This window comes from Haplochromis burtoni, unplaced genomic scaffold, assembly GCF_018398535.1.
Source record: "Haplochromis burtoni strain Fernald_Lab_line unplaced genomic scaffold, NCSU_Asbu1 Contig_153, whole genome shotgun sequence".
In the NCBI taxonomy this organism is placed as follows: Eukaryota; Metazoa; Chordata; class Actinopteri; order Cichliformes; family Cichlidae; genus Haplochromis; species Haplochromis burtoni.
Window position 1 is genome coordinate 1,225,629 of NW_024582514.1, and position 24,843 is coordinate 1,250,471.

The 24,843-nt window shown below is 43.0% G+C and overlaps 1 protein-coding gene and 2 long non-coding RNA genes across 7 annotated transcripts in view; 1 reads left to right on the top strand and 2 right to left on the bottom strand.

Annotated features, from left to right (window-relative positions):
- LOC121815201 overlaps nucleotides 1-2,363 on the top strand; it is a 21,828-nt gene extending 19,465 nt beyond the window's left edge. The window contains exon 4 of the long non-coding RNA XR_006054874.1: nucleotides 1,801-2,363. This is a non-coding gene — a long non-coding RNA (uncharacterized LOC121815201). The remainder of the gene's footprint in view (nucleotides 1-1,800) is intronic.
- On the bottom strand, nucleotides 1,887-23,898 carry hif1al (hypoxia inducible factor 1 subunit alpha, like). Of its 2 annotated transcripts, none has more exons than XM_005932639.2 (15): nucleotides 23,743-23,898; nucleotides 14,000-14,190; nucleotides 12,240-12,439; nucleotides 9,155-9,239; nucleotides 8,732-8,847; nucleotides 7,077-7,261; nucleotides 6,827-6,933; nucleotides 5,981-6,128; nucleotides 5,612-5,874; nucleotides 5,289-5,473; nucleotides 5,114-5,206; nucleotides 4,880-5,013; nucleotides 4,470-4,578; nucleotides 4,088-4,211; nucleotides 1,887-3,528 (listed from the first exon to the last, which is right to left on the bottom strand). In XM_005932639.2, the coding sequence occupies exons 1-15, from the start codon at nucleotides 23,775-23,777 to the stop codon at nucleotides 3,461-3,463; spliced, it is 2,043 nt and encodes a 680-aa protein (XP_005932701.1). In that variant the 5' UTR covers nucleotides 23,778-23,898; the 3' UTR covers nucleotides 1,887-3,460. The 2 variants fall into 2 exon arrangements, with proteins under 2 accessions (XP_005932701.1, XP_042080764.1); XM_042224830.1 differs by having other exon boundaries at nucleotides 5,289-5,494.
- LOC121815202 lies at nucleotides 15,944-21,434 on the bottom strand. 4 transcript variants are annotated; one of them, XR_006054878.1, is made up of 2 exons: nucleotides 21,403-21,434; nucleotides 15,944-20,999 (listed from the first exon to the last, which is right to left on the bottom strand). It is a non-coding gene; the product is annotated as an uncharacterized LOC121815202 (long non-coding RNA). The 4 variants fall into 4 exon arrangements; XR_006054877.1 differs by having other exon boundaries at nucleotides 21,409-21,425; XR_006054876.1 differs by having other exon boundaries at nucleotides 21,381-21,417.
- Nucleotides 23,899-24,843: the final 945 nt, after the last annotated feature.

Sequence of the window (24,843 nt, forward strand, 5' to 3'; positions counted from 1 at the left end):
TCGTACTTATAGTACGCACCGTACGTAGTACGCGTAGTGCGCGTACTTCAAGCGTGCAGACCCTGAATTGGGACACAGCCGATGAGGCCTCCTTCAGCAGGTCGTTTGAACCTTGGAGATAATTTGGTACTTTTGCCTCTGCTCCACACCACGCTGGATTTAAAATCAAACAGTCAACATGTGACTGAAGTGCAGACTTTCAGCTGTAATTTGAGGGGTTTTACAAAAATATTTCATCAACTGTTTAGGAATTAAAGACATTTCTTTCACCCGCAGTCAGACGCTCAAAAGTATTCGGGCAAACTAACAATATTAAGTATAAATGCTGCTTTTAATACTTAAAGATGTGTGAACCAGACAACCACACACACTCACATTAAATCAGGCATTGCTGTGAGGTGTCAGAGCTAACCACCTGCTACTAAACGTTTCCACTAATGTGGTGTTTGTGTCCGATCTACTGCTTCTATGCATTTTTTGCCTCCTCCTTGAGAAAAACAACCCCACGATGATGCAAACGAGCTTGGCTTGCCTGGCTTGATTTTCTTCACACACGTTTCCTAAAATCTGCTGCGTAATAATGATTTGTGAAACCTGTGCAAATGTGGGTTTATTCGCAAAATCTTTGTGAACATTTCAGCACAGAGGGTTTTTTTTGTTTGTTTGTTTTTTTTTTTATATCTTGCAGTACATAGCTCAGAAATACAGGAACACTTTTTAATCAGAGTGTAGCGTAGAGTCAGTTAAACTTCTGGGATATTGATCTGGTCGGTGATCTATCAGTTGTTAATCAGTTTCAGCTGGATTATCAACAGGCGCACTAGAGGGGCAACAATGAGACAACTCCCAAAACAGAAATGGTTACGCAGATTAGTGAGCTGCCCTATCCTACAGCCTACAGTGTCATTGCCAGGTTTGCTGTGTCTCGACTAGACTGCAGGAGACAAGCGGTTACTCTAGGAAAGCCGGACAGGCCTGGAGAAGGTCCTTAGCAGGATCGGTATCTGCTCCTGTGTGACAGGAGGAAAAGCATGAGCCCGGTCAGAGCTACAAAATGAGCTCCAGCAGGCCGCCGGTGCAAATGTATCTGACCAAGCAACCAGAAACAGACCTCATGAGGGTGACCTGAGGTCAGGGAGAGTATCTCATTAGGTGATGTGCTCCTTTAATCGTTCTGAGCAGCTCTGTGGTACGGGAGGCCGTACTCCGTTGTGCAAAACAAAGGGTTTAAACTATGATGAACGTGCTTGAGCCACGCTGTGATATCCCGTTCGTGTCCACTTTAGTGGCAAGATCGTTCCAAGCATGTATGAGCAGGATTTAAGTTATGGCTGAACTGTCCCAGGCATCTTCTGTTGGCCTAACTACTACAAACGGGTGGATCTCCAGGGCTACGTGACCGTGACCGCTCATTATATCACAGCGGACTGCGATATGAGCGGTATGTATTATTGTAGGGTCTACCTTACAATATAAAGCGCATTGAGGCGACTGTTGTTGTGATTTGGCGCTTTATAAATAAAATTGAATTGAGTGGTAGATACAAAGACCTATACTGCCCTATATTGTACCTTTTTTCTTTTTATAATTGCATGGAATGAGTTTTGTCTTCTTTTTTTGCTGATCCGAAAATTTATCCGATCCAAACCGTGAGATTTTTTGATCCGTTGCACCACTAGTGATGAAACACCAGTTTTGGTTAAAAACTTCACTTTCAGGATTAAAAGATATGTGCGCTCTGACACAAAGAACATTTTTCTGTTTTCATTGGTATGACCTGACCTCCATGGCCGTGGACAGAAGCTCGAGGTCCTTCTGTGGGTAATGATCATAAGAAGCTCAGGTAATCAGGATTTACCTCTGCACACAGATCACACTACAGCTTCTGCTTTTGCTTCATCAGCTTTATTTAGCTCAAGAATACATACAGGATAAAGAGTAAAAAGAAAAGAAAACAGTATGCAACCCCTCTCCCTCTGTGTAAATCATCAGGGGGACATAATGAACAAATCCTGCGTGACGGTAACAGGCCAAACAATGTTTTTCAGTGGGTGAGAAAAAGGCACAGACAGCTCTAGAAGAGGTAACACGTTTGAGATAAAATGGCAGTTTCACAGGGGGCACACAGACAGTTCGTAGTTTGCAGATAACGTGTGGAAAAGTAAAAATGATTGTGGCCAAATGAAAACAATCCTCAACATCAAAATCACAATATTTCATCAAACACTGCAACTGAAGGATGCAAGCCTACTTTCAACTCATTTAATTTGAGGTAAAATTTGTTAGAAGTCATAAAATTTGATCTTAAGGACAAAAAAAACCAAACTAAAACTAAATTCTAGTGTTTCATCACATTTCTACCAGCATATAAACAAGCTTACTCTACTGATGCTTTAACTAACAATAATGGAAAGATAAATCGATTATAGAAATATATACGTTTATATATATTCAAAACCACGATAAAAGGAAAAAGCAATACCCATTAAATTTGCTTTTTTTTTTTTTTTTTTGGCCGTTTGACCACACCCTCAGCAGGTTATCCACGGCTATGCGTCTGAAAGCCAATTGATCACCTCACATTAGCTTATAGAGTGTAAGAGAAGATGAAGCGCACAGATCGGGCACCTCGGGATTAAAGATTAGACATCAAGAACAATCTGCGACGAAGGGCGACTCAGGATCTGAAGAGAACGCTGAAGTAAAACTATCAGAACTTTCTAGTAATTGCATCATTTAATAGAAAGAGAAAATGTTTACAAGTGTATAAAAAACACAAAAATATGCCACTGAAATGACATGCCACTGATTTCGCAAGTTTTCTTTTTGTTTATTTCTGAGTAAAGTGGAAGAGCGAGTGATTTACTTTTTGTTAGTTGAGACACTGACTGAAGAAGGACGACGGTGATTTTTGCTGACATGGTTGTTCTGTACACAAATTGGATCAAACTGTGAGAAATTTAGCTGCAGAGAAACACGTCTCTTTTTGTCTCACCGTTAAACCCATTCGGGATGATTAATCTTTCACATCGTTCGCATGAGGAAAATTAGCACCACCTGCCGTTTCCGTCAGAACGGACAGACCTCAGTGATGACTTCTCAGATTAAATCCCTGACGAAAAGTAAGTGATGATGGAGGAAAGCGAGCGCATGAGCTGCGCCGGGTTGCGGGAAGCCAATTTGGAGCATCTTCGCTTTGACTTTTCCCGGCTCCAGAGCGGGTCGCCGGCTTGTTTCACAGTGAGAGACGGACGGGAAAAGCCAACATCAAGAGACCGTTTGGCTTCGGCTACAATCAACGATCCGATGACGAAGTGATGCAGCGTGTGTGAGTCTCGAATCTTTTGCGTGCATGTCTGTAGGTGTGCGCTCAGGATGCAGTGTTTGCAGGCAGATCCAAAGTCGACTTGCTCGTTTTAAGCGGTGAAGTCGGGCCAACTCGTGACTGGCAGGAATTCCTTTAGGTCATAGGTGAGAGAGGTGGCGAGAGGAGAGTCGGGCGGGATACAAATATGTCCTTCATCAGAGCTGCGAGACACAAAGAGAGAGACACTGTTAGGTCAGAGGACACTTCACAGCTGAAACTCTTAAGCTTAAGAATCTCTTGTGTGTCTCAGACCTACACAGGCAGTGATTTCTGGCATGTTTTTAACAGCAGGAGGTAAAAAACACCCCACAGAGTCACAAAAGGTCCCTGCAGGAGTTTGAACTAAGCACTCTTTCGCTGTGAGCTAACCACTGATAAATAAGATCTAACCTGAAAGGAGCCAGAATAGAGCGAAAACTGCCATCTGTGATGTACAGTTTATGCTCCAGACCCATCACGTTTAATATCCGAGTGAAAAAGATCACTCCCTTTACAATACAGCATTATCATAACAGGAAATCTGTAAGTAGCCTATGCACCAACATGATCAGTTATTGAACTGTGTGGAATATTTTGCCTAATTCCCAAACATTATCTCAGTATGACCACTAGATGGCGCCAAATCACCTGAATTTGGGATGGAAGTCACTCAGTGCCCGTTATCCTCTGACGTTAATTTGAAGCAAGTCTGATAATGTGAGCTGAGGTTAGAGATCTTACCTGCAGTGTCACACAGTCCTTGCATGCCTCCTAAGACCGGATCTCTGTCTGTGAGCAGATGGCTGCGACTCTCCGGTCCCGGGTCCATGATCAGATCTGGTTGGTCGGTTTCGTCCAGACTGTCCTGAAATTGGAGGTTAACGTGTAGTTAGGTGAAAAAGTTTGTTCTGAAAACATAATTAACATTACATAGCATCTATTAGTAGAAACCAACTAAATACTGATTTTTCAGATTTTCTAATTTGTTGTTTTTTTATTAAAGGTAAAAACTGAACACTGCAACCTCCAATCAAGGCAGTGAAAAGTCATCAAGACAGAAAACATTTTAAACATTAAACGTCTTAAAATCATCCCTCTCGGCTCTTCCTCCTCTTCCACTCACCAGTAGTTTGTGGGTGAGAAGAAGCTCCTCCTCCATGGAAGGATCCTTTTTCTGTCTCTTGTCCTGGAGCATCACTGGTGACAGCATCTCTTCAGCAGAGTCATGAGTCCTGAACGAGAGACAGACGGATTGTAAAACACGTAAATCTTTGTTTTAATGTTCAGATATAAATTTTTAGCTGTGTCTTCACCTACAATAAGAAGCTGGAACTCTACAATGTCCTGAATGGGCCACTGTACAGAGGACAAGAACACAGCCTTCTTACTGGCGCCTCCCTCAGGACAAATTTCCCATCTTGGCATAGGGCCGTTGTGCTCAGTTACAATAATGCAAGGTGAAACGTGGCTTCCTGTTTGCTCCAAGCACACCTTTGCACCAATAGTTTTATAGATAACGCTGGTCTAGCTTACCGTTTCCTGCTTGTTGCTGAAGTTTCGGAAGGTTTCTCAGCTTCCTCGGTCATACTGCTGAGGAAGGTCAGCTGGAAGTCATCGTCCATGGAGATGTACGGAGCCAACATGTCCAGGTCCATCCCCTCCATCTCCTGAGAAAATGCAGGTAGGACTGAATATTTTGCAGAAAGCGGTTGACTGAACAGTTATCAGGATGTCTTTTGTTGACGCCTCATCGCTTCGTGCTCTTACCACCGGGGTATCTTTCTTCTGGGCATCTTCTGGCCAAAAGGCGAAGAACTTTTCCACCTCGCTGGTGTCCATCACCTCCTCTTCACTGCGGCTCTGAGACACAAACATCGATTAAGGGTTAAAGGGAGGCGCAGACACTTCGACTGATGCACAAAGACTTAAGGCTGACATTTACCTGCTCGGGTTTAGGTGAGGAGCTTGGCGATGGTGAAGAAGAGGATGAGGATGCAGATGGAGGAGGAGTGATGGGGTCAAAGATGGGTGCGAGGAGTTTTCTCAGCTGCGGGGTGCACAGATCCTGAGGGTGCTCGGGCACCAAGTTTGGACTGGGTGGACTGGCAAATGAGAGCTCGACAGAACCTGAAAGAGGGGGGGAAAGATCTACTCTGAATAACTACCCACGACATTTCCCCAACTGTAACATGAACGAGGCTTTTAGGTTTATATATTTAAAAAAAAAAAGAAAAAAAAGGGGGGGGGGTCCTCTGTTGGCCTCACCTGGACTCAGAGGTACGATGGTGTCTCCGGCATCAGGAGCCAACTGCAGCAGCTCCTCCGGCTTCTCCCGCAGCTCCATGAAGAGCTTCGCGCTGCTGCTGGAATCTGAATCCACATCTTCAGCCTCAGTGGAAACAGTGCTGTCAGTTTTAGACTCACACATGTCGGCAGTCCCGGAGTCTTCATCTGCCGGTTCAACTTTAGGGATGCTACTACAGCGGGTCTGCTCCACGGAGAAAATCACGTCTGGCTGCTCCACAGAGCTAAAGACGAAGAACACGATGACGTTAAAATCGGGAACAGTAAATGGGCGCACCATCCTCGCTCATGTTGCAGTTTGTGAGACAACTTTGCTGCTTTTTAAAGTACCTGAGGATGAAGTTGAGGCAGACGATGGCATCCGGCTGGGACGTTTTACTGTTGTACAACACCGTGGCCTGAGTCTCCGCCCACACGTAGCCACCGTTGTTTGCCAGGAAACGGTACTGGCTGGTGCTAACCTGACCTTTGGAGAGCACTGCGCAGTGTGGACAGAAGAGAAAGAGGAGGATGATGATGATGAAGTGCCAGAGCACGTTTTCACTTCATTAAAACACAAATTCTGGGAGCTCCTCGTTGAAACACAGCTTTTAATAACAGCTGAAATGTAGTAAAACCTGTGCCTCAAATACAAGCGATGGACTGATGACACATCGAAGAAACACCCTTAAACTAGTTTTATGAGCTCAGGTGGATCAAAGCCAACTTTTCTTCTCAAGCAGGCACTTTGTTGAGGGTGAAATACGTTTAATGGAACTTAATTCAGACATTGGTTCCTTAGTATATTAGTAGTAATCAGAAATGAGGAGCATTCTTTAAAAAATATATATATATTTAGGCATAAATATGTTCAAAATTAGAAGGAAAAACCAGTTTTGGACATTCATGTTGGACACCCCTCTCTTTCTCTGCCTTCATCATCTAGACGCCAAATGAGAAAATTTCTTTTGTCCCCGTGTGCTCTCTCAAATTTTCAGACTTTGTTTTAAAGGCCAAGATGCACTGAAGGTGTTCTGATGACAGCCGAGGGCCAAATACCCTGCTGAGAGTTTTATGCTGGATTTTTCTTTAATTCGTCACCCGTCTGTATATGAAAGCAGTTTAGACCCAGGTAAGCGGTGAAAATGATTGAAAACATTACACTGTTGTAACACGCAGACACACACTGACACTCACATGTGTGCAGGCTCTTGTTGATGTGATCTGAGTCGAGCGCGTGAAGAAACTCGAAGCCTGAGCGTCCAATCAAATCATCAGGTTTGTATCCCACCAGCTCTGCAACCCTGGAAACAGCGTGAGAAAAGAGAACCAGGAGTTCAGAGGTTTCTTTTCCCCTTTCGCGCTACAGTGGAATGGTATTCCTCCTGCTTCCCATCCACGGGGGGGAAGGTCAAAGGTCGAGATCGGTTACATTTTTCCGTCTCACCTGCCCTCGCAGTGGGTGAAGCGCAGGTCCATGCTGTGACGGGTGAGGAAGGTGCAAGTATCCAGAGGGAACTCCACGCTGGATGGGTGTGGGATGGGCTCACACAGCAGGGTCATGACTCTGCCTGCAGGGGGCGACGCAGAGCCGCTGCCAAAGGGACGAATGTGGCCTGTGCAGTGGAGGACCTGGAGAAAGAGGGCGAGGAATTTAAAGCAGAGTTCATCAACCAAGCACGCTTCAAACAACCGAAATAAACTTTTTTTTTTGCTCAATTTCATGCTGCTTAGCTGTAGTGAGCTCCTTTTAATGAAAAGTATTCAGTTTGTGTCGCTCTGCTTTTGCCAATGTTAAATTCAGAAAGAATAAAACCTCAAATTTGAGCTGTAATCCCTTAAATGCTCAGAAGAGGTTTTAAAAGAGTCCCTGCTCTGTGGCGCTGGAGCCAAGACACGTCAGTGCTGGAAACCCTCTGACTCTTCCAGAGGTTTTAAAATGTAAGTGCAGCACTTTAGACAGGAATGGTAACATCAGATCACGTGCCACTGTGCAGCAAGTACACGTGAGCGCATGAATTGAAAGTAGTGTGTGTGTTTGAACTAGTAGGTGTACCGTTTACAGCGTGAAGGCCGGCTGCCAGCGTTAATTTGACCATATCTCTTTCAGACTGGACTTTAGCTGCATGTGTGTCTGTTGTGCCTATTTTTATGAGGCCCAATTATAGCTTCAGAACTAGCCGTCCCTCACTTTGTGACACACCTTCTAAGGCCTGTTTAAAGGGGACGTATTCTGCTCGTTCCAGCTGACAATTTATTATTTTAACTCCTCTTCCTTTCTTGTGGTTGGCTGCCCATCATAAACCGAAGACCTGGGTAAAGGTGGGTGAAGCTTATGTGCTCAAAGCCAGAGGTGTGAGCTCGAGACGTCCTTATTGAAGGTAGTTTATACACCAGCCAAAAGTAAATGTGCACTGCTGTCGTTTGGGCTCGTTGTGCACCTCCCAATTTTTTTTTTTTTTTGCAAACAGTAAGAATGTGTTGGGGAGAGTACAAGCAATCTTCTGTTCCTGCTCGAGCCCCAAGGCTGTGATTTATTTGTTTTTCCTGAGCAGGAACACTTGTCATTTAGAAGAGGCGTGCAGCCAATCAAGTGCATGAGCCAAAAGTTCAGCTTTCACTTGTGAAAGTATATATTTACATAGGAATAAACAAGGAAGCGGTGAATACGTCCACTTTAAGGGTTAAAGACATGCTCCAGCTGGACCTGGCGGTATGAATAAAACAGAGAACATTTCTTTACAGCACTGCAAACTGCACTTTGACCCTCTTGCATATTCAGCAAGTTGGTGTATTCTAGTATATTATTACTCTGTTGCTGAGCAGTAGTTAGCTAGTAGCTGCAGTCCTACAGTTTATGAATGCAGCCTACTATTCTAAGCATTTGCACTGTTTACAACTACTTCTGGATCAAAATCCAACAGCCAAAACTTTAATATTGAGGCTTCTAAATAAAAACTAATAGATGACAGCATGGTAGCTGTGTCCATCTTTTATATACAGGCTATAGTTTTAATGTTAAGGCTAGTCGGAGGTTAGTCAGAGGTGAGTGAGCATATCTATCTCTATATCTATCTATGAACAGCTGTGTGTAATACAAACCTTCCAGGTGGCAGATTTGATGTTGACGGTGCGCCCCCTGGTGGTCAGTGTGCTCTTCATTCGCATAAAGAAGTTCCTCTCGCTCGTCTGTTCTGTCCGTGCCTTCTTACTCAGACCTGAAAGCAACGCGACACTGTTAACGTGGGTAATTCACAGAAGTTTGTCAGGTACCAAAAACATTTTAAAAATTCAAAGAACAGCTGAGCTCAGAAAGCACACACAGACAGGCTTTGCTGAGTCTTCGTGACCACAAACAAACAGAACTAATACGACAACACGCACTAAATTAACTCGTTACAGTCAATCTGACCTGTAATTAAATTCTGGAGATCAAATTAAGAAGATGCTTGTCTTCTTGTCACATGACCGAACTACAAAATAAAGGTGTCAGTGGGCTCCTGATCCCCGGCTCTGCGTGTTTACCTGGACGTGGAGTCAGCAGGTCTCTGAGCTCCTCTTGATCACAGGGATGAACAAAGTCATAGATGCTCTGACCCAGCAGCTCCAGCTGTGGACGATAAGAAACCAACAAAACCGCTGAGTCACACACCAACAAACACAAGTATCAACTGCTACCCCTGATTTTTTTTTTTGTTAAAGCACAAACATGTAGTTTTTGAACCTGACGTGTTGGTTAAAAGTTCATCTGTACTTTATTTTCTCTGGTGAATCAATTTTTCTTTCTGTGTTTAGCAGCGACTGTAATTACAGTTGACGAGGTCGGGTTAAATCGCCACCGCTGTTACAGCATGCTTCACTCTGGACCTCGGTGAATACTCGCCATAACCTCCTCAAACGGGGCTAAGAATAGATCTAAGGAACAGATTCTTTTTCCTGCTCAGCTTTCATAGACACACTATCCTGGCAGCTCACAGGAAATAAAAAAGAAAACAACTCTTATCTAAGAAAAGCTCGTAAGCGCTGAGCGTACTAAAAACTGATGTAGGTCAGGAATGACAAACCACATCTACAATATAAGCAATAATGATGGCGTTCTCACGTCCAACGAGTACCTCTGGGGTTTAATTACACACCCTGAAACAACATTATTACAGTTCACTGAAAGTAAACCAAGACGCTGTAATTAACCAAAATAAAAACTACACTTTAGCAAATATGCTGCTGCGCAACTACAGAAATAAACTACAATAAATGCAACACAGGAAATGCCTTCAGTTTAGTCCAGTTTCAAAACCCAGTAAGTTTATATATGTATTTATGGGGACTGGGGTGATGTGTCAAGTGTTTCAAATGACCAACACCGCCAAAAATGGATGTTTGGAGACCAATATCTATTTTCTGGTGTAGAAGGTTTCCTAATGTTACACACTGCACGGAAAACCAGAACTGACTTGGAAAATAACCGGAATGCCAAGCTGACGGATCACAAGACCGTCACACGAAGTGGCAGCTGAGTGGGAAACTGAAGCCGGCACGGTTGAAATGAAAGGAAAAGATTTAAGACTAAAGTCTGGAAAATTAAACGTCACAGTTACGTCTCTCCAGCGCCCACTCAGCCATTAAACCAGCAAAGAGTCTTCATAAAGTAAGCATCACCACACAGGAGGGCACATTTCTGGAAACTTAGAAATATTCATACATTTTTAATCAATTGTTGGAATCATAAATGGTAAAATAAAGTGCTTGTTTTGTCCTGTTTGTCAGCAGGATTACTCGCAGAGACACGGATGGATTTGCATGAATTTTTACCAGAGGTGCAGCCTGTTACCCTGCTCTGATTTTATGTCACATTTACAGATAAACATTATTTCAATTTCGTCAAGGAGGAAAAAAATCAAAAGGCAAACTGATCCTAAGCCAACGCAGACTCGCTCACGGAGGGTGTGGAGGGAATGTTTTTAGCCTCGGAGAAGCTATGCGGTCTCCTGTTACTCGATGTGTTTACGAGAGCTCTCCGGCCTCTCGAAAAAGAAGCCTCGCTGATTAAAACAAACTGAGTAAATAATTCTCTTTGCAAAATGTGAAATTTAAATCGGGGAGCGAATAATTTTACATACGATGCACTTTTATTGCGTCAACAGCACAGGTATCAAAAAGTTAAAAACACTTTTAATCAGAGTTAAGATATTTATCTGGATATATGATACAGGCGCTAAGCTCTGCTTTGTGCTTTTGCACGGCTACACTGATCCTGGATGCACCTGTAATAAAGACGGTCTGTTTAAAATTCATGCAGGATATTTTAAGCAGTTTCTCAATAAACGTGATTGTTTACTTCTAGGTTAAAAGAAAGGTGGGTTATCACATAATTGTTTTATTGGTCCATTAACTAGAGTGACCTTCACACCCTTGATATAAACAAACTAAACTGTTTGTGTGCAAACTATAGGTTATTACAGCAATACTCGAACTACATAAAAAGTTTCCAGTCATTAGATTCATGCATCCATCCTGAAATAAAATCCTTCTGCTATAAAGAGCCTGGTGTGTTGGAGCAGTTGATGGATGATCTCAATTATGTGAGCATGACTCTTAAGGATAACAAGGAAATTAATCTTTTTTTATGTGAAGCAAAGCACAATTAAGCAGCGGTGTGACCCACCATTCAAATTTTTTAAAAAAAGAAAGAAAAAAAAAAGTGGAAACTACATTGGAAAAGCCAGCCCTCTACTGGCTTCAGCTGGACCGAGGACATCACGAGTCCCCCGCCCCCGCCATGACATCTGTCAGGAGAAGTTTGGCAAATGCTAACACGATGCCAAGTGAGCTGAAAGGGGACTTGGAAACCAAACACCTCTCCTGAGAGAAGCTTGGCTCGTTCTCAATAGTGCTGGAACCGAACCAGATGCAGCACAGATTGTGTAAAAGTGTCTGAAGGAGGCCGGGGATACGCGGCAAATGGGCAGAGTTTTCGTTAGACAACACGATCCGAAGAACCGACGGGGCAGGCAGGAACACAGGTTGCCAACAAGCTTTTGAAAGCCACAGTTACAGCATCAATTTTTCATTTCAACTTTATTTATACGCCGCAAAATCCCAACAACGGCCTCCTCGAGCCGCTTTATATTGCAAGTTAAAAACCCTACAATAACACAGAGAAAGCCCCGACAATCAGACGACCCCCTACAAGCAAGAACTTAGCGACAGAAATCATAATATCACCATGGTTACAGAGGAGGTTTCACAGCCATGGAGCCACACAGTCCTCACAAGGACGAGTCAGTGTGGTGAAGCTTTGGCAGCGAATACTTTGGTTTCTTTATCACAAACTACGACTCACACGGCGACGTTATCCGTCCTCGCCTCTACCTACAATCAGTACTTGGCTTGTTACACAAAAATCAATCAACAGATGTCAGGATTAAATGTCCTGGACACGCCTGCACGGCACAAAAACAAATGCCTTAAGATTTCTGTGCCACCCACAAAGCAGAAGATTACCATTTAAAAACATCAAGACAGTGTGTGCGTGTGTGTGAGTGTGTGTGTGTGTGTGTGTGTGTGTGAGAGTGTGTGTGTGTGTGTGTGTGTGTGAGTGTGTGTGTACCTGTGTGATGCCAATGTGCTTGTTGACATTCTCTGTCAGGTAGATCATATCTCCCTCCTCAGTCATCACCATGATGAAGCCAGCCAGCGCCTGAGGATAGAAAGCATCCATCGGATCTTCATCCTTCTCCTCCTCCTCCTCCACCTTCACCTCCTCCTCCTCCTCCGCCACCTCTTTAGGCTCTTCTTTCAGATTCTTATCTGTTGCAGAAGAAAACAACAAGGTTATTATTATTACCAGAGGCAGGCAGGATTACTTAAACCCAAAGTCTTTAAGGTTAAACCTCTTTTCGACTTCGCACGTCTTTAACTGCCTGAAAGTCTCCTCCTGGATTTTCACCAAGCAGACCATGTTGTAATCTCTGCCGTGTTTATGGTGATTTGTGTCACTCCTGGAGCCAACCCGTTCTTATGTGCAATTACAGCTGTCAGCATAGCCACATTTTCAAATCCTGCTTTGGCGTTTCCTCTGCTGCGATGTGAGCTGCTCTCTGAGATTTGGCTCAAAGAAACGTACTCTGCTGTAGCTGCAAGCCTCTTATCAGTTCACCAACTTTCTGCCTGCATCTCCTCCCCATGGCTCTGCTGGTGTGGGCATTCACACCAACAGCGCAAATTAAAGGTCCTTGATATGCAGACCTCTTTGGAAATGATCATCATCAACTCCTGCAGGATTTTTCCTCCAGTAAATCCAGGAACACACTTCAAACCCTGACCTACGCGTCATATTTGAATCCTCTCAAAAATCCGATCCAGCTATGAGAATGTCTCACCTCTGACCTCAATCAATAAACCAGTCAGGAGGAGTTCATGACTCTGCTCTCACACCTGAGGCAATGAGCCGACTCATCTTGTTAAGTAGTAACACTGAACACGCAACATGCCAGAGCTGTATTCACATTCACGCAGCGTTTATGCCTGACTGAGTTCATCATTCAAACTGTCACTCGAGAAGCCGTTTAAAGGATTAGAACTCACACTGCTGTTTTTAAAGGACTTCACCACTTGGAACATTTTATCCAAACCTGACTCACCTGCAACAACAACCACTTGAGCCACAATCAAGCCTCATATTTGACTGTAGTCATAAAAGCATAACCTTCACGTCTTTCCTCATTCTTAACTCGTCCCGTGGAACTCAGAAGTTGCATTATTTACCTGAGTTAAACCAGTCTTTATGCTTTCTGCCATTAGAAAACAGAAAAAAGAAGCATGCAGGTCATGAAATTAAAGCATGTGCAGAAAAACAAAACCAAAAGAACCAACCCGAGTCTGCAGCTGTGCTCAGTATGCTAACATCCTGCTGTTAAGCAGGTCAAATATTTACAAATTCGACCGCACTGCTTCAGCAATGTTTGCTTATTAGCACTAAAACAGCAGTATAGATGGAGCTTAACTGTTTTGTAGTTTATATTGTCGAACCAAAAACCGGATCTGCTGATGGTGAAATGATTATTTATCCTCTGGGGCGCGCGATTCAGACCAGGTGACATTTAAGTGCACTGCATCCTAAGCTGTTTTCAGGGCTCGGGGCTGCAGAGAATGTGTGAAAACACCTGCTTTGTCACTGTTGTGCACAGCAGCACATTTGCACCAACGCAAATCCTGCCATGCATGAGCTTTGGTTAAGTATAGCGTCTTAGCCTAAATTTAACACAAAACGTTTAATAATTTTTAATCAGGCAATACTTATTGATCCAGAAAGGGTTTTCAGGCCCTGTTGGGGCATACTGTACTGTCACATGGCTCTGTACTTCTTACCTGATCGAAGCAGGTGGTGCATTCGCAGGAAGCTGAGGGTCACTCTCATGATGGCGGCTTTGTCCAGGTGGGTGGACACTCGGCGTGGGAGCGGCAGAGTGTGGGCAAGTTCATAAAAGACCTCGGTCTCCTGACTCCGCCTGCATCTGGCCGCATCACGAGAGCGCAGTTTTCTCTGTTCTGTGCTGGTCCTGGAGGAAGGAGAAGAGGAAGATGATCAGGAGGTGAAAATTTTAAAAAAGGAGCAGAAGACTAATGTGGAAAGAAGAAGCTGTGAAGGAGGAAGGGAGGATAATCGTTATGTGACAGAAATAAATAAAGAAGAATGGACGAGGAGAGGGAAAAGATGATTAGAGCAGAGAAGGAATGTGGGGCAGTGGGGGAGGAACGGGGGAGCTGAAGTGGGACTAAAAGAAAAAAAATAAGACCTCTGTGTGGAGCCCAGAATCAACAATTCACTCATAACCAACTTTCCTTCCCCACTCCAGCCCCACCATGTGTTTCTCCTTTCCTCTGCAGACAACGCTTCTTATTGTTAACACAGAACTACAAGGAAGAAGGTCAGAGTATGAGCGCTATACGAAGAAGGCTCCCCCAGTTTCCTTTTGAGCAACATTAAAGCGGATCTGCTCTGCTTTTCCTTATGGTCAATGGCGAACGCTCGTAATAAACATGGCTAAAGTTTCAAATGATGACCTCAGAGTTTGTACGAGGAATCTCTGTGAGCGCCAAAGCTCTAAACACTCAGTTGCAGATAGCTTTATATAAAATCCTCTTGGCTGTTGTATTTTAAATTAAAAATACATCGTCAAATACCTGCACTGAGCCAGTTCAAGATTATTTTTAAAAGAGGCATGCATCTAGAAAACTCTGAACGGCCCCAATAAAGCCCTAAAAGCCCTTCAGTGCTGCAGCTGTGCGGTTTTAAAGCCTCCAGCAGTGACCTGCGAGTCAGGCTGGGAATTTTATGAGCAACACTCGGTGCCCTAATAAACTCATAAACTGCAACTTCCAGTCTTCTGGATTTTGAAACACACTTGAGGAGCAGTTCGGGACCAGATGCTTTTAATGCAAAACAACCCAACCATCAAATATATAACGCGCTAATCACAGATGCATGTACAGATTCTGTAAAGAGAAGGCGTTTAATTACAGGGTTAATCCCACTTTAAAGGCAATGAGACATAAACGCCTTCATGTCTTTACTTTGTGATCGTGCCCACAAGTTTCAGCTCTATAAACACTCCAAAGTGGGAACAGAAGTGAGCAAAAATAGGGAGAAGCACCCAAAAACTGAAGGGAACAAAATGTTTTTTTATCTCAGCAGCCAGGAAAACGTCCAGATCTACAGGGCTCCCTCCCCCGCTCGTCTTTTCTTCGCTCTGTCTTCATCCATCCGTCAGCTCGCTCTGCACCGCTCAGGCCGAGATCAAAAAACATGTGCTGACAGGACAAAAGCCAGGTTTCACTTCTTCACTTCTCTTCCATTCACTGCGTTTTGCAGCTGTGGGTGGATATGCAATCATGTTGAGGCCACACAGTGTCACCTAACACACTCTTTCACTGCTGTGGAGGACCCTAACTAAGAAAAATTAAAGAGAATATTTATAGTGGCGGCCCCTCATGATCATGATTTGGATAAGTTGTTAAAAAAAAAAATGATGGATTTCTAAATGTTCACTTATTGATACATTTAGTTCTGAATAAATATAAAACAATATAAAAGTAAATTAGAAATAGATTAGAAAATGCAATTTGTGGGGCGACTGCTGTGTGATGGTTGCTTCTCAATGTGTAAGAAGTTGCAGGTAAACAGGTTGCCTGAAAAAGCTGAATGGAGTCAGCAGTTAATGTTTATACTATAAAAAGTTATTTTGAAAAACTTGCGCTGTAAAGCATGCTGGAAAATTCCTATAGCTAGCCTAGCTAAGGGCTTTTATTTTGAAATATTGCACAGTGTATTGATCTTCCATTAGGAAAAACAGGATTTTTCTAGTTTTCAAGTTGTGGGTGTATTAGTCCTGTCTGGCTCTGCAGTTCACTTTAATAGGGAGAGATTTACAGGTGGTTTTCTTGTACAACAAATATTAAATTATTGAAAAACAGTAAAACACTTTTGGAAAAAACAAACAGCGAGCAGGAATCTGAAGGGTGTCTTCGTCTGTGTGGGATCACACGGACGTCGCAGAAGAAAAAAAACATAATGATAAAGAATTTAGCTGACGAGAACACACAGCAGGACTGCGCGCTTTAAGTATTTATTTGGTGGTGCTTTTTAATCATGAATGAACAAAGAATGGCATTCAATACAAGGCCTAATTATTTAAACACATATGTCAACATTCCATTACACGTGCACTGTTGACACAAATTAAAAACTAATAAAGTTGTTTCTTTATTTATTTTGGCACATTGGGTCCTCCATAATAAAAGCTACAGGCTTTAATAACTACCTAAAACAAAGTGACCTCTTTCAGTGTGCCAACTCAGGCCAATGAATGATCAAACCGCAGAACAAAAAGAACACAACACAGGACACCAGCTGAGCACGGCTTCAAAAATAACTTCTGCAGCTGACAGACGCCTTTACACAGCGCGCGCGCACACACACACACGGTCAGCATCATCACACACACACACACACTATGGTAATACGTGTTTAATCACGCTGACAGAAATGTTGCACAACTCTTCACATTGTGGGTTATTCCTTACAGGGGCCTCCACATCCTCTAAAACAAGCAGACTTCGAATGTGAAATTCTGGGCCGATGCTGCTGTTTAAAATTACGACTTTGCCAGTATTGTTTTAGTCTTTGTGTTTATTTTTTCTGTTTTCAGCAGCAAAAACAAAACAAAACAAACAAAACCTGCCGAGACAACAGATCAGACCTCACCTAATACTGCTGCTTAACATCCACTGGAGGAATATGGAGTGCAACAAAATCAAATGAAGGTGATCAATGAATAATAACAATAACAACAACAACAACGCTGAGTCAAAAGAAATGAAATAAAGTGGGTCTGTGAGCGCAAGGACATCTTCTACATTCACTGCCTGATCTGAAAACCTCCTCCCTGCTTTGGTTTGAAAGTGAACACAAACCTGTCTGTCCTTTATTCAGACAGTAGCACATAATGTTCACACTCGGGAACACTCGGGCACACCCACACTGTTTGTATCAGGACCTAATCCACCTGGAACCCGTGTGAATATCTGAGCTCAGATTAAAGAACATCTTTGTTTTTGCTGCTGTTGCATCAGCACATAATACCACAAATCTCTTTATTGCGGGGCAATAGAACAAGAGTACAAATTTATTACACCATCCGCATCCACGTGATGGCTTTTATTCAACAGACAGCAAACAAACACAGCCACACACACTTTCAGAGTCTCCCCCCTCACCCCCCTCTGAACGAACAGCCCTTTGTTTCTTTGCTGAATCTTCGTGCAAAGAAGTGAAACAGAGTCACGTTCACAGCCTGAAATACTGAGTGTACCGTACACTGCACAGGGATTTGGTTTGTTTACCTCTGGGGTTCAGCTCAATTTTGCTCAAAAGCACACCCAAAAATTAAATAAACAAGACGTTTTCCTCCAATTCAGCAACATCTTTGCTGCAGCTCTCTTCCTGCAGAGGAGTCTGCAACACTTTTACTTATCATTTTTATTCAATCGTTTTGTCTACAAGGTGGCCAAAAAAGAAACAAAAAAAAAAAAAAAAAACACCTTGTAATTTTCCACAGCTCAGGGTCATGAACTTTTTTTTTTGGTGTGTAAGGAACTGACTGTACCAAAGACAGGAAACTCTGGTATGCTGCTTGCAGAAAGACAAAAAAAACCTCTCGGTTTAGCATGTCAGCTTAACGTCACTCAACATCTTTTGGGTACATAAACACTGCGAGGGTCACAACACTGCAGATATATTTCATGCAGCTTCTGGCACGCCATCCCAAGTCAAACGCATTTCCGTGTTTGAGGAGGTGAAGTGCAGCTGGACAGCCACAGATATGGTCAAAGTTTCACACCAGCCTACGTCACCCTCAAACACTCAGCAACCGTTCGGTAGAGATAATGGCGCAGCTCGTTTTGTCTCTTTGTGCTGCGTCTGTGCAAGAAAAACAAGCTGACAAACCCACTTCAAACCGCTGCGCTGGAAGCTGACAATTAGACGACTCGCACTCAAACTCGCAGCAACAAAATAGCAAGACGTGAATTCCCAAAGCGCAGCTCAGTGACGCCAGGGGCGGACAAACCCCTTCAGGGGGTTTGCGAGGAATGCATTCCTCTTTTTGCCTTTGAAAGGCAGCCCTTCCCAGCAGGGAGGTCACAGACCCTTCAAGGGGTCATGAGATTAATGTGGGGTGTGTTTGTGAGAGCTTCTTCTGCCCTGGTTTTCTTTAATATCTTAAAATATTTGTCATGCTTACCAAGGTCATTGGTAAGCATGTGGACACATGAAACCGTGTCACAGTTTTATCACAAACTAAAAACAGAGCTGCACACGGGTGAGGACACAACGTGTCCTTCTGTTGTGCTGTTACATTCAACTGTTTTGATTAAAACTCAAGTTTTAGCTCCTTTTTGTGTTGTTAACACTGCTGCTTGCAGTCCTTCCGCCACTTACAGAACTACAGACAACTGTTGTTGTCGCCGATATTAGCTTGATACTTGCGTTAGCACCTTTAAGGGATTTTATCTTGTGGACTGGATACTTATTTCCTCTCAGGTTTTCTTTATCTTACACAAACAAGACAAACACCCCATGTAATTTACTACAGCTTCATGAGTCTCCAACAACTTCAGTGCTTCCCCTCAGCTGACTTGCTTTAGGGTTTAAGCCTAATTTCCCTCCCCCAAAGACAACAGAAGGGAAACAACTTCAGCTAAACACGCTTAAATTTTTCACCTCTATAACACAGATTACAGCTGTTTGTTAAATACTCCCAATATTTAATCTATCGATCCGTGTTCTCGGGTACAGATTTCCCCTCCTTTGCTGTTTACACAAACACAAATTTTCATCAGATTTATTGACTCATGTCCACAAGCACAGGTGGAAACTTTTCCAGGTTTAAAGGGTAGAAAGTCCACATTTTTTGGATGAACACCACCGCTCGAGCTGCACACGTGACTGAATACTTCTACATTTTCTTTCATTTTACTTTCACACACCCTGACCTTCCAACAGCCAGAATGACTTGGTTAAGATTTGGAAAACAGAAGTTCACTTCTCTTGGTTTCCGCCAGGAAGTTGCCAGAACCGAAACTCAGGATACCTTTTGATACCAAAACTCCAAAAACGCCCCAGTAGTTGGTTTTTTCATGACCTCAGCTGCTGTAGGCGGTGTAGGTACTGAACCTGCAGCTTTTCAGGAAGTGACGGGGTACACCTACATGTTTATGTTTAAGTGCATTACATAATTTTGTTTTGGGATTGTGTAAATCTACTGGCTCTGATATCATCTACTCAATTTCAGGTATGATGGCATTCCTAGTTCCCTCAAAGCTTCCTCCTTAAATGTCAAATTCCTCCTCCCTGTACTGGAAAACTGCCAAATTCGTGTCCTCACACATGACAGCGTTTCACGTTTTGCCGTTAGACGGAGGTGGAAAGACATTTCCACACATGCACAGCATCCTTGAACTCTTCTAGACATCACCTGACAGAGGTGTGTGAGAAAAATGTCTGACGTAGTCACTTTAAAATGTTTTGAACCTGCCAGCTCCCTCATAAAAAACTCAGACTGTCAGACTGTGGGAGCAGTTCGAGTAATAGCTCTACCGGTGCATTTACCGGTAGTGAAAGAGCGTCCTGGAAGCTCGATCCAGACAACTCCCTCTGGAGCACTTCCAGCGGTTTTAACATGTCTGAAGCAGACGGCTTCCTCCTGCGTGCTTCATGCAATATAAACAAAGCCAACTACAGAAAACATCCTGACCTACTTATCCTGAAACTCTCCAAAGTTTGTGAGTGAAAACGGCTTTCTGGTCCTACATCGTCTCACAGATATTTATTCTCTGTGCACAAATTAAACAATCGTGCAAATAAGAGGAAATCCCGTGAAAAACAGCGCTGACATGATTAGGCTCAATTTCAAGGCCATTTCCCTAAAATAATGCTGCTTTGATAAGGTGTCACATTCACACAAAGAACGTCCTTCGATGGCGGTGGGTGATACATGAGGATATGGAAAAAGCAAAACACGTCCGTCACGCCAAACCTGTCAGTGTTAAGCATGCATGGCTACTGCTGAGAGGTCTTGATGAAACCAGACCGCGTTTTCTAAACCAAACCAGGAACTTTTTAGAGTCTAAAGACAAACCTGTAAAACACAAGAGGTGGACGCGAATAACCCTCCTGGCTGATTACTCCATCACCCCTCCACCAGCCTAACATTAATGTTAAAGGTTTTAAAATATGTCCTTATAATAAAAAACACAATAAAAGTTTGTCTGTCATTCTTCATCGTTTTATAACAGAACAATTAAAGTCTTCATGGAGCTTCTGGAATCAAACCAGGAACCTTTCACTTGTTAGGCGAATGTGTAAACCACTACACCACAGAGCCACACACAAAGTACTAACACTATGTTGATGGATTTTGACACATTAAAAGGAGCCGATGTAATTACACCTGGACGAGTCAGTCAGGTACTGCAGCCCCGTTACAGCTGTTTATCACAGGCTGTCAACACACAGCACCCAGCAGCCTGCCAGGGGGAGGAGCCTCAGCGAGCTCCGTGTCCTTGGTCAGAGAGCAGCGCTGCTCTTTGTCGACTTATTGCTCAATACAAGTGTGCATGTGTGTGTGTGTGTGTGTGTGTGTGTGTGTGCATGCATGTGTTGGGACGAGGTGTACAAAGCCCTGAATAGAGCTCTGCACCAAACACCGTCTTCTGTGTGTGTTCTGGAGTACAAACTGCGGTTACTGAGCCGTCACACATGACTGCGCCTTCCTCTAAAACACACACACACACACACACACACACACACCTACCTATAATCTACACAGATGGAGCGTCTATGAAACATGAGGTAAGCAATAACCAGTTGGACCGCCACTTACGCTTAGAACACAATGTCCTCTCGTGGCATGTGTAGACGGGGAGGGAGCGCTCTCCACACACACACACACACAACACTCAGCAGCAGGTCACGAGACTTTAAAGCAAAAGGAACAAATGCAGCGATGAGGACGGGAGAGAGTGAAGGAAAACATGAGGAAGTCCAGGACAAAGACTCCGGGACCCCCTTCGTAAATTAATCCACATATCCTGCCAGCCGCGCGCCCCCGCCCGCGCACCCCCACACACACCACCCCACCACCCACTACTGCGTCACACACAACACACACACACACACACACAAAAACACACACACACACACACACCCACACACACACACACACACACACACACAAGTACACAAGAGGGGACATCTGATTGACATAATGCTTCCCCTAGCTGCTAACCCTAACCATCAAAACTGAATGCCTAATAGTAACCCTGACACTAAAACCACATTTAGAGTCTTAAAAATGCCTTCAAACTCTCTCTGAGATGGGCATTATTGTTGGTCCCCACAAGGATATGTAAACATGGTACACACATACAAACACCAGACATCTCATATCCTTGCTGACATGCGCACTAAACTATAAACAACAAAGTGAGCTCAGCTTTGTTTGGCTCAGTACACAATGTCCAAGATTGCTGAAACAGGGAAGGGTTGTTTTTGGCAGCCTGGAGACTGTCATGGCAGACGCACACCTTTGGCCTACTGTGGTCACATTTGAACAACTGTTCTTTTTCCTACTCTCACAGGCTGTTTTGGCCTTAAACCAACTTTTCTTTAAAGCAGAACTGTCAAACTCAGCTAACGCGCCAATAAAACAGTCTCAGAATACCTTGCCGATCTGTTAGTACTGCAGAGAAGGTTCACACTTAATGAGCCAAAACAGACGATGAAAATCCTGATTTATCTCAAGAATAATGTAATTTCAACATTATGTGCTTATGTCAAGTCTTTTTAAATCAGTTAGTCCCAATCAGAGACACTTCTTTTCAGGTGACCACAAAACTCACAAACAGAACTAGGACACATTAAGTACCAGGAGCAATCCAAGAACACATACTTCCTCCAAGGCCAACAAACACACACCCTCCACAATCTGAGTGTGCAGATCCAGATTAATTTGTGAGATTATCTTTAGAACATCAAAACAATTTATAGCATGTGAAACATCTACATCTGCCCCATCAGACATTAGTAAAGAGTCCTTCCAAAAACTTCTTGGACTTGGATGCAGAAATTTATGGAAACAAGCCGAGTGTGCGCGAACAAATTTCCCAACAATCTAGCTTCAACTTTCTGAACAAATACACAGACTGGACCAAACACATAACGGCGGTTAAAGTCCAAGACCATTTCTTCATGTTCCTAATTTTCCAATCCACATTTTTATGAGACACATCAAAGCTGACACCAGCAACTTTATGGGCTTTATCAAACTAAGTTTAACAGACTAATCAATAATGTGACCGAGAGTTCATCCTTGTGAGTCACCTACAAATATGAATAAATGTACTAACACATGACACCTTTTGGTTGAGCACACTGTTCTGGTGGGCTTCAGGTTTCCTCCTAGGCGGAGGTCACAGCTCCTGCTGTGGCTGTCCACTCTGTCCCACTTGTTACCACCCCCCCCATGCTCTGACAGGAAAGACTATACTTCCAGTTTTAGTGTTAATATTAAACCCTAAAGCCTTGCCCCGACACCAGCGGGATTTGAAAAGAACCTCAAAGCATTACAAAAAAACAAACACAAAAAAGAGACATGACTAGAAACAAATTATCTGCCACTTACTCCAGAACACATAAGTGTGTCTCTTATAACCATATACATGAAAATATGCCCTCTATGGCAGCCATACTCTCTGATAAATACAAACATGTCCTATAAAACAATGTGAACCAAAGGTGTACTCAGGCTCTGCTCTAAAGCCTTCGGAGAACACACAGTTCCTTTCTTTGAGGTGTCACTAAATGTCCCCAGACTGTCTTCCACTTTCCACCAAAGCTTCCTCTTTTTTAAACAATCTACTACAATAAGACGCAAAGTCCCGAGAAACCCCGCGAACACGTTAATATTATCTCTCCGCAGCCATCTCTGTCTGTTATGTCTGCCTGCAATAAAAAAAAAAAGAAAAATCCATAACTGGGATGCGGGACATCCATGAAGCAGAGCAACATGGCGTGAACAAAGGCGGCGGCTGTGCTCTGCAACAACAACACAAGACCAGACTGAGTAATACAGGTGTACGGCAGATATCACATTTCATGCATATTTATCTAATTTACAGACTTGTAAACATGCTGTAATATTAATTATGTCTATTTTTTAAGGACATAAGCCTGCTCAGCACGCGCAATTCAAATAGGATTTCAAATTAAAAGGCTGTGTTGAACGCATGGAAAAGGCAGCACGGAGCTGTGGAGGGGGGAAAACAGAAGATTTTTTTTATTTAAATAATAATTTAAAAATAATGTTCCTTGAATATAAACAGGCCGACAGAGAGCTAGCCACACAGCCTGTAGCCGTGCGAGCTAAGCCGCCGTCGTTTCCACCGCCCGCTGCTGCTTTAATGGCTCCTGGACACTCAAAGTTAAAAGCGAAAAAATACAGATAAACATACCGAAGCCTTCACCCGAGTAACCGTAAATCGATAAGTCTTACCGTTTGACCGCAACGACCCCCTCCTTCTTCTCCATCTTCAATCTAAGTGCTGAGCGAAACGATTCGGCTTTTTATTGTTGTTCATCTGACTCGACGACACAGTAAAATCCTAAACCCCTCAAAGGCGTCAGGTTACTCACTGTAAACACGGGCTACTTCCGTCCGAGACTTCAAAGTAAGAGTCCCTCGCTTCCGCTTACGGTTTCTCTCAATTTCTTATTAACAAGGAGGATTTTAATCTATAGTTAAATGTCTTCGGAGGCCTTTACTTTTCGACCACAGGATATTGTGCAAAATTTACCTAAACAGGCAAAGTTATTTTTTATTTTATTATTGTGTTTTATTTCATTCTGTTCAGGTGTAGAGTTTTCAGTTTGGTTTTGATGAATCTGACTATCAGTTATTATTATATTTTATTCTAACAGTAGGAAGCAGGTATTTGAGGCAAACTTTAAAACGCCCAGAATCGGTTTACAACACAAACACAGCATTGCGTATCATGTTAGGCCAGTCTGTTTTTAACACCGACAAAGACTAAAACTGGAAACATTTCCTGTTTATTCTCGTTTTAGAGTGATTTTTGTGTCTAACAGTACTTTCCTTTAGATCTTTTTTCAAAAGTCTAGTTTTAGTGTTTCATTGCGTTTTACTTAAGCACATTACCGTTTATCTTTACAAGGAAACAGCAGATCGGATCAAGTTAAAGGTGATGTAAACAAGTGATTAGTCTCTGAGCAGTAATCAGGAGAAGCTAACGAATCAGTTTGATTGTTTGGACACAGTTTTAAAAGATTAACCGGGGACAGAGACTACTAATTGGCTTTAACTAATGACTCGGTTACATGACGTGTTGTTTTGCCTTTCTGTCTAATCCGCGTTAGGTTTATCAATAATAGAAAAAATAAATAAATAAATCGTTTTTAATGTTGTTCATCTGTCTGAATGGGTGTCTTCTTGATAATTTGGTTTCGAAATAAACCTTCGTTTGTAATTACAGGTATTTTGATTTGCAATGGTTTGATGGGTGTTTATCATAGTTTTACATCCCACACAGTACATATGCCTGATAAAATATCACCAGTGGTCGATGACGGATCATTT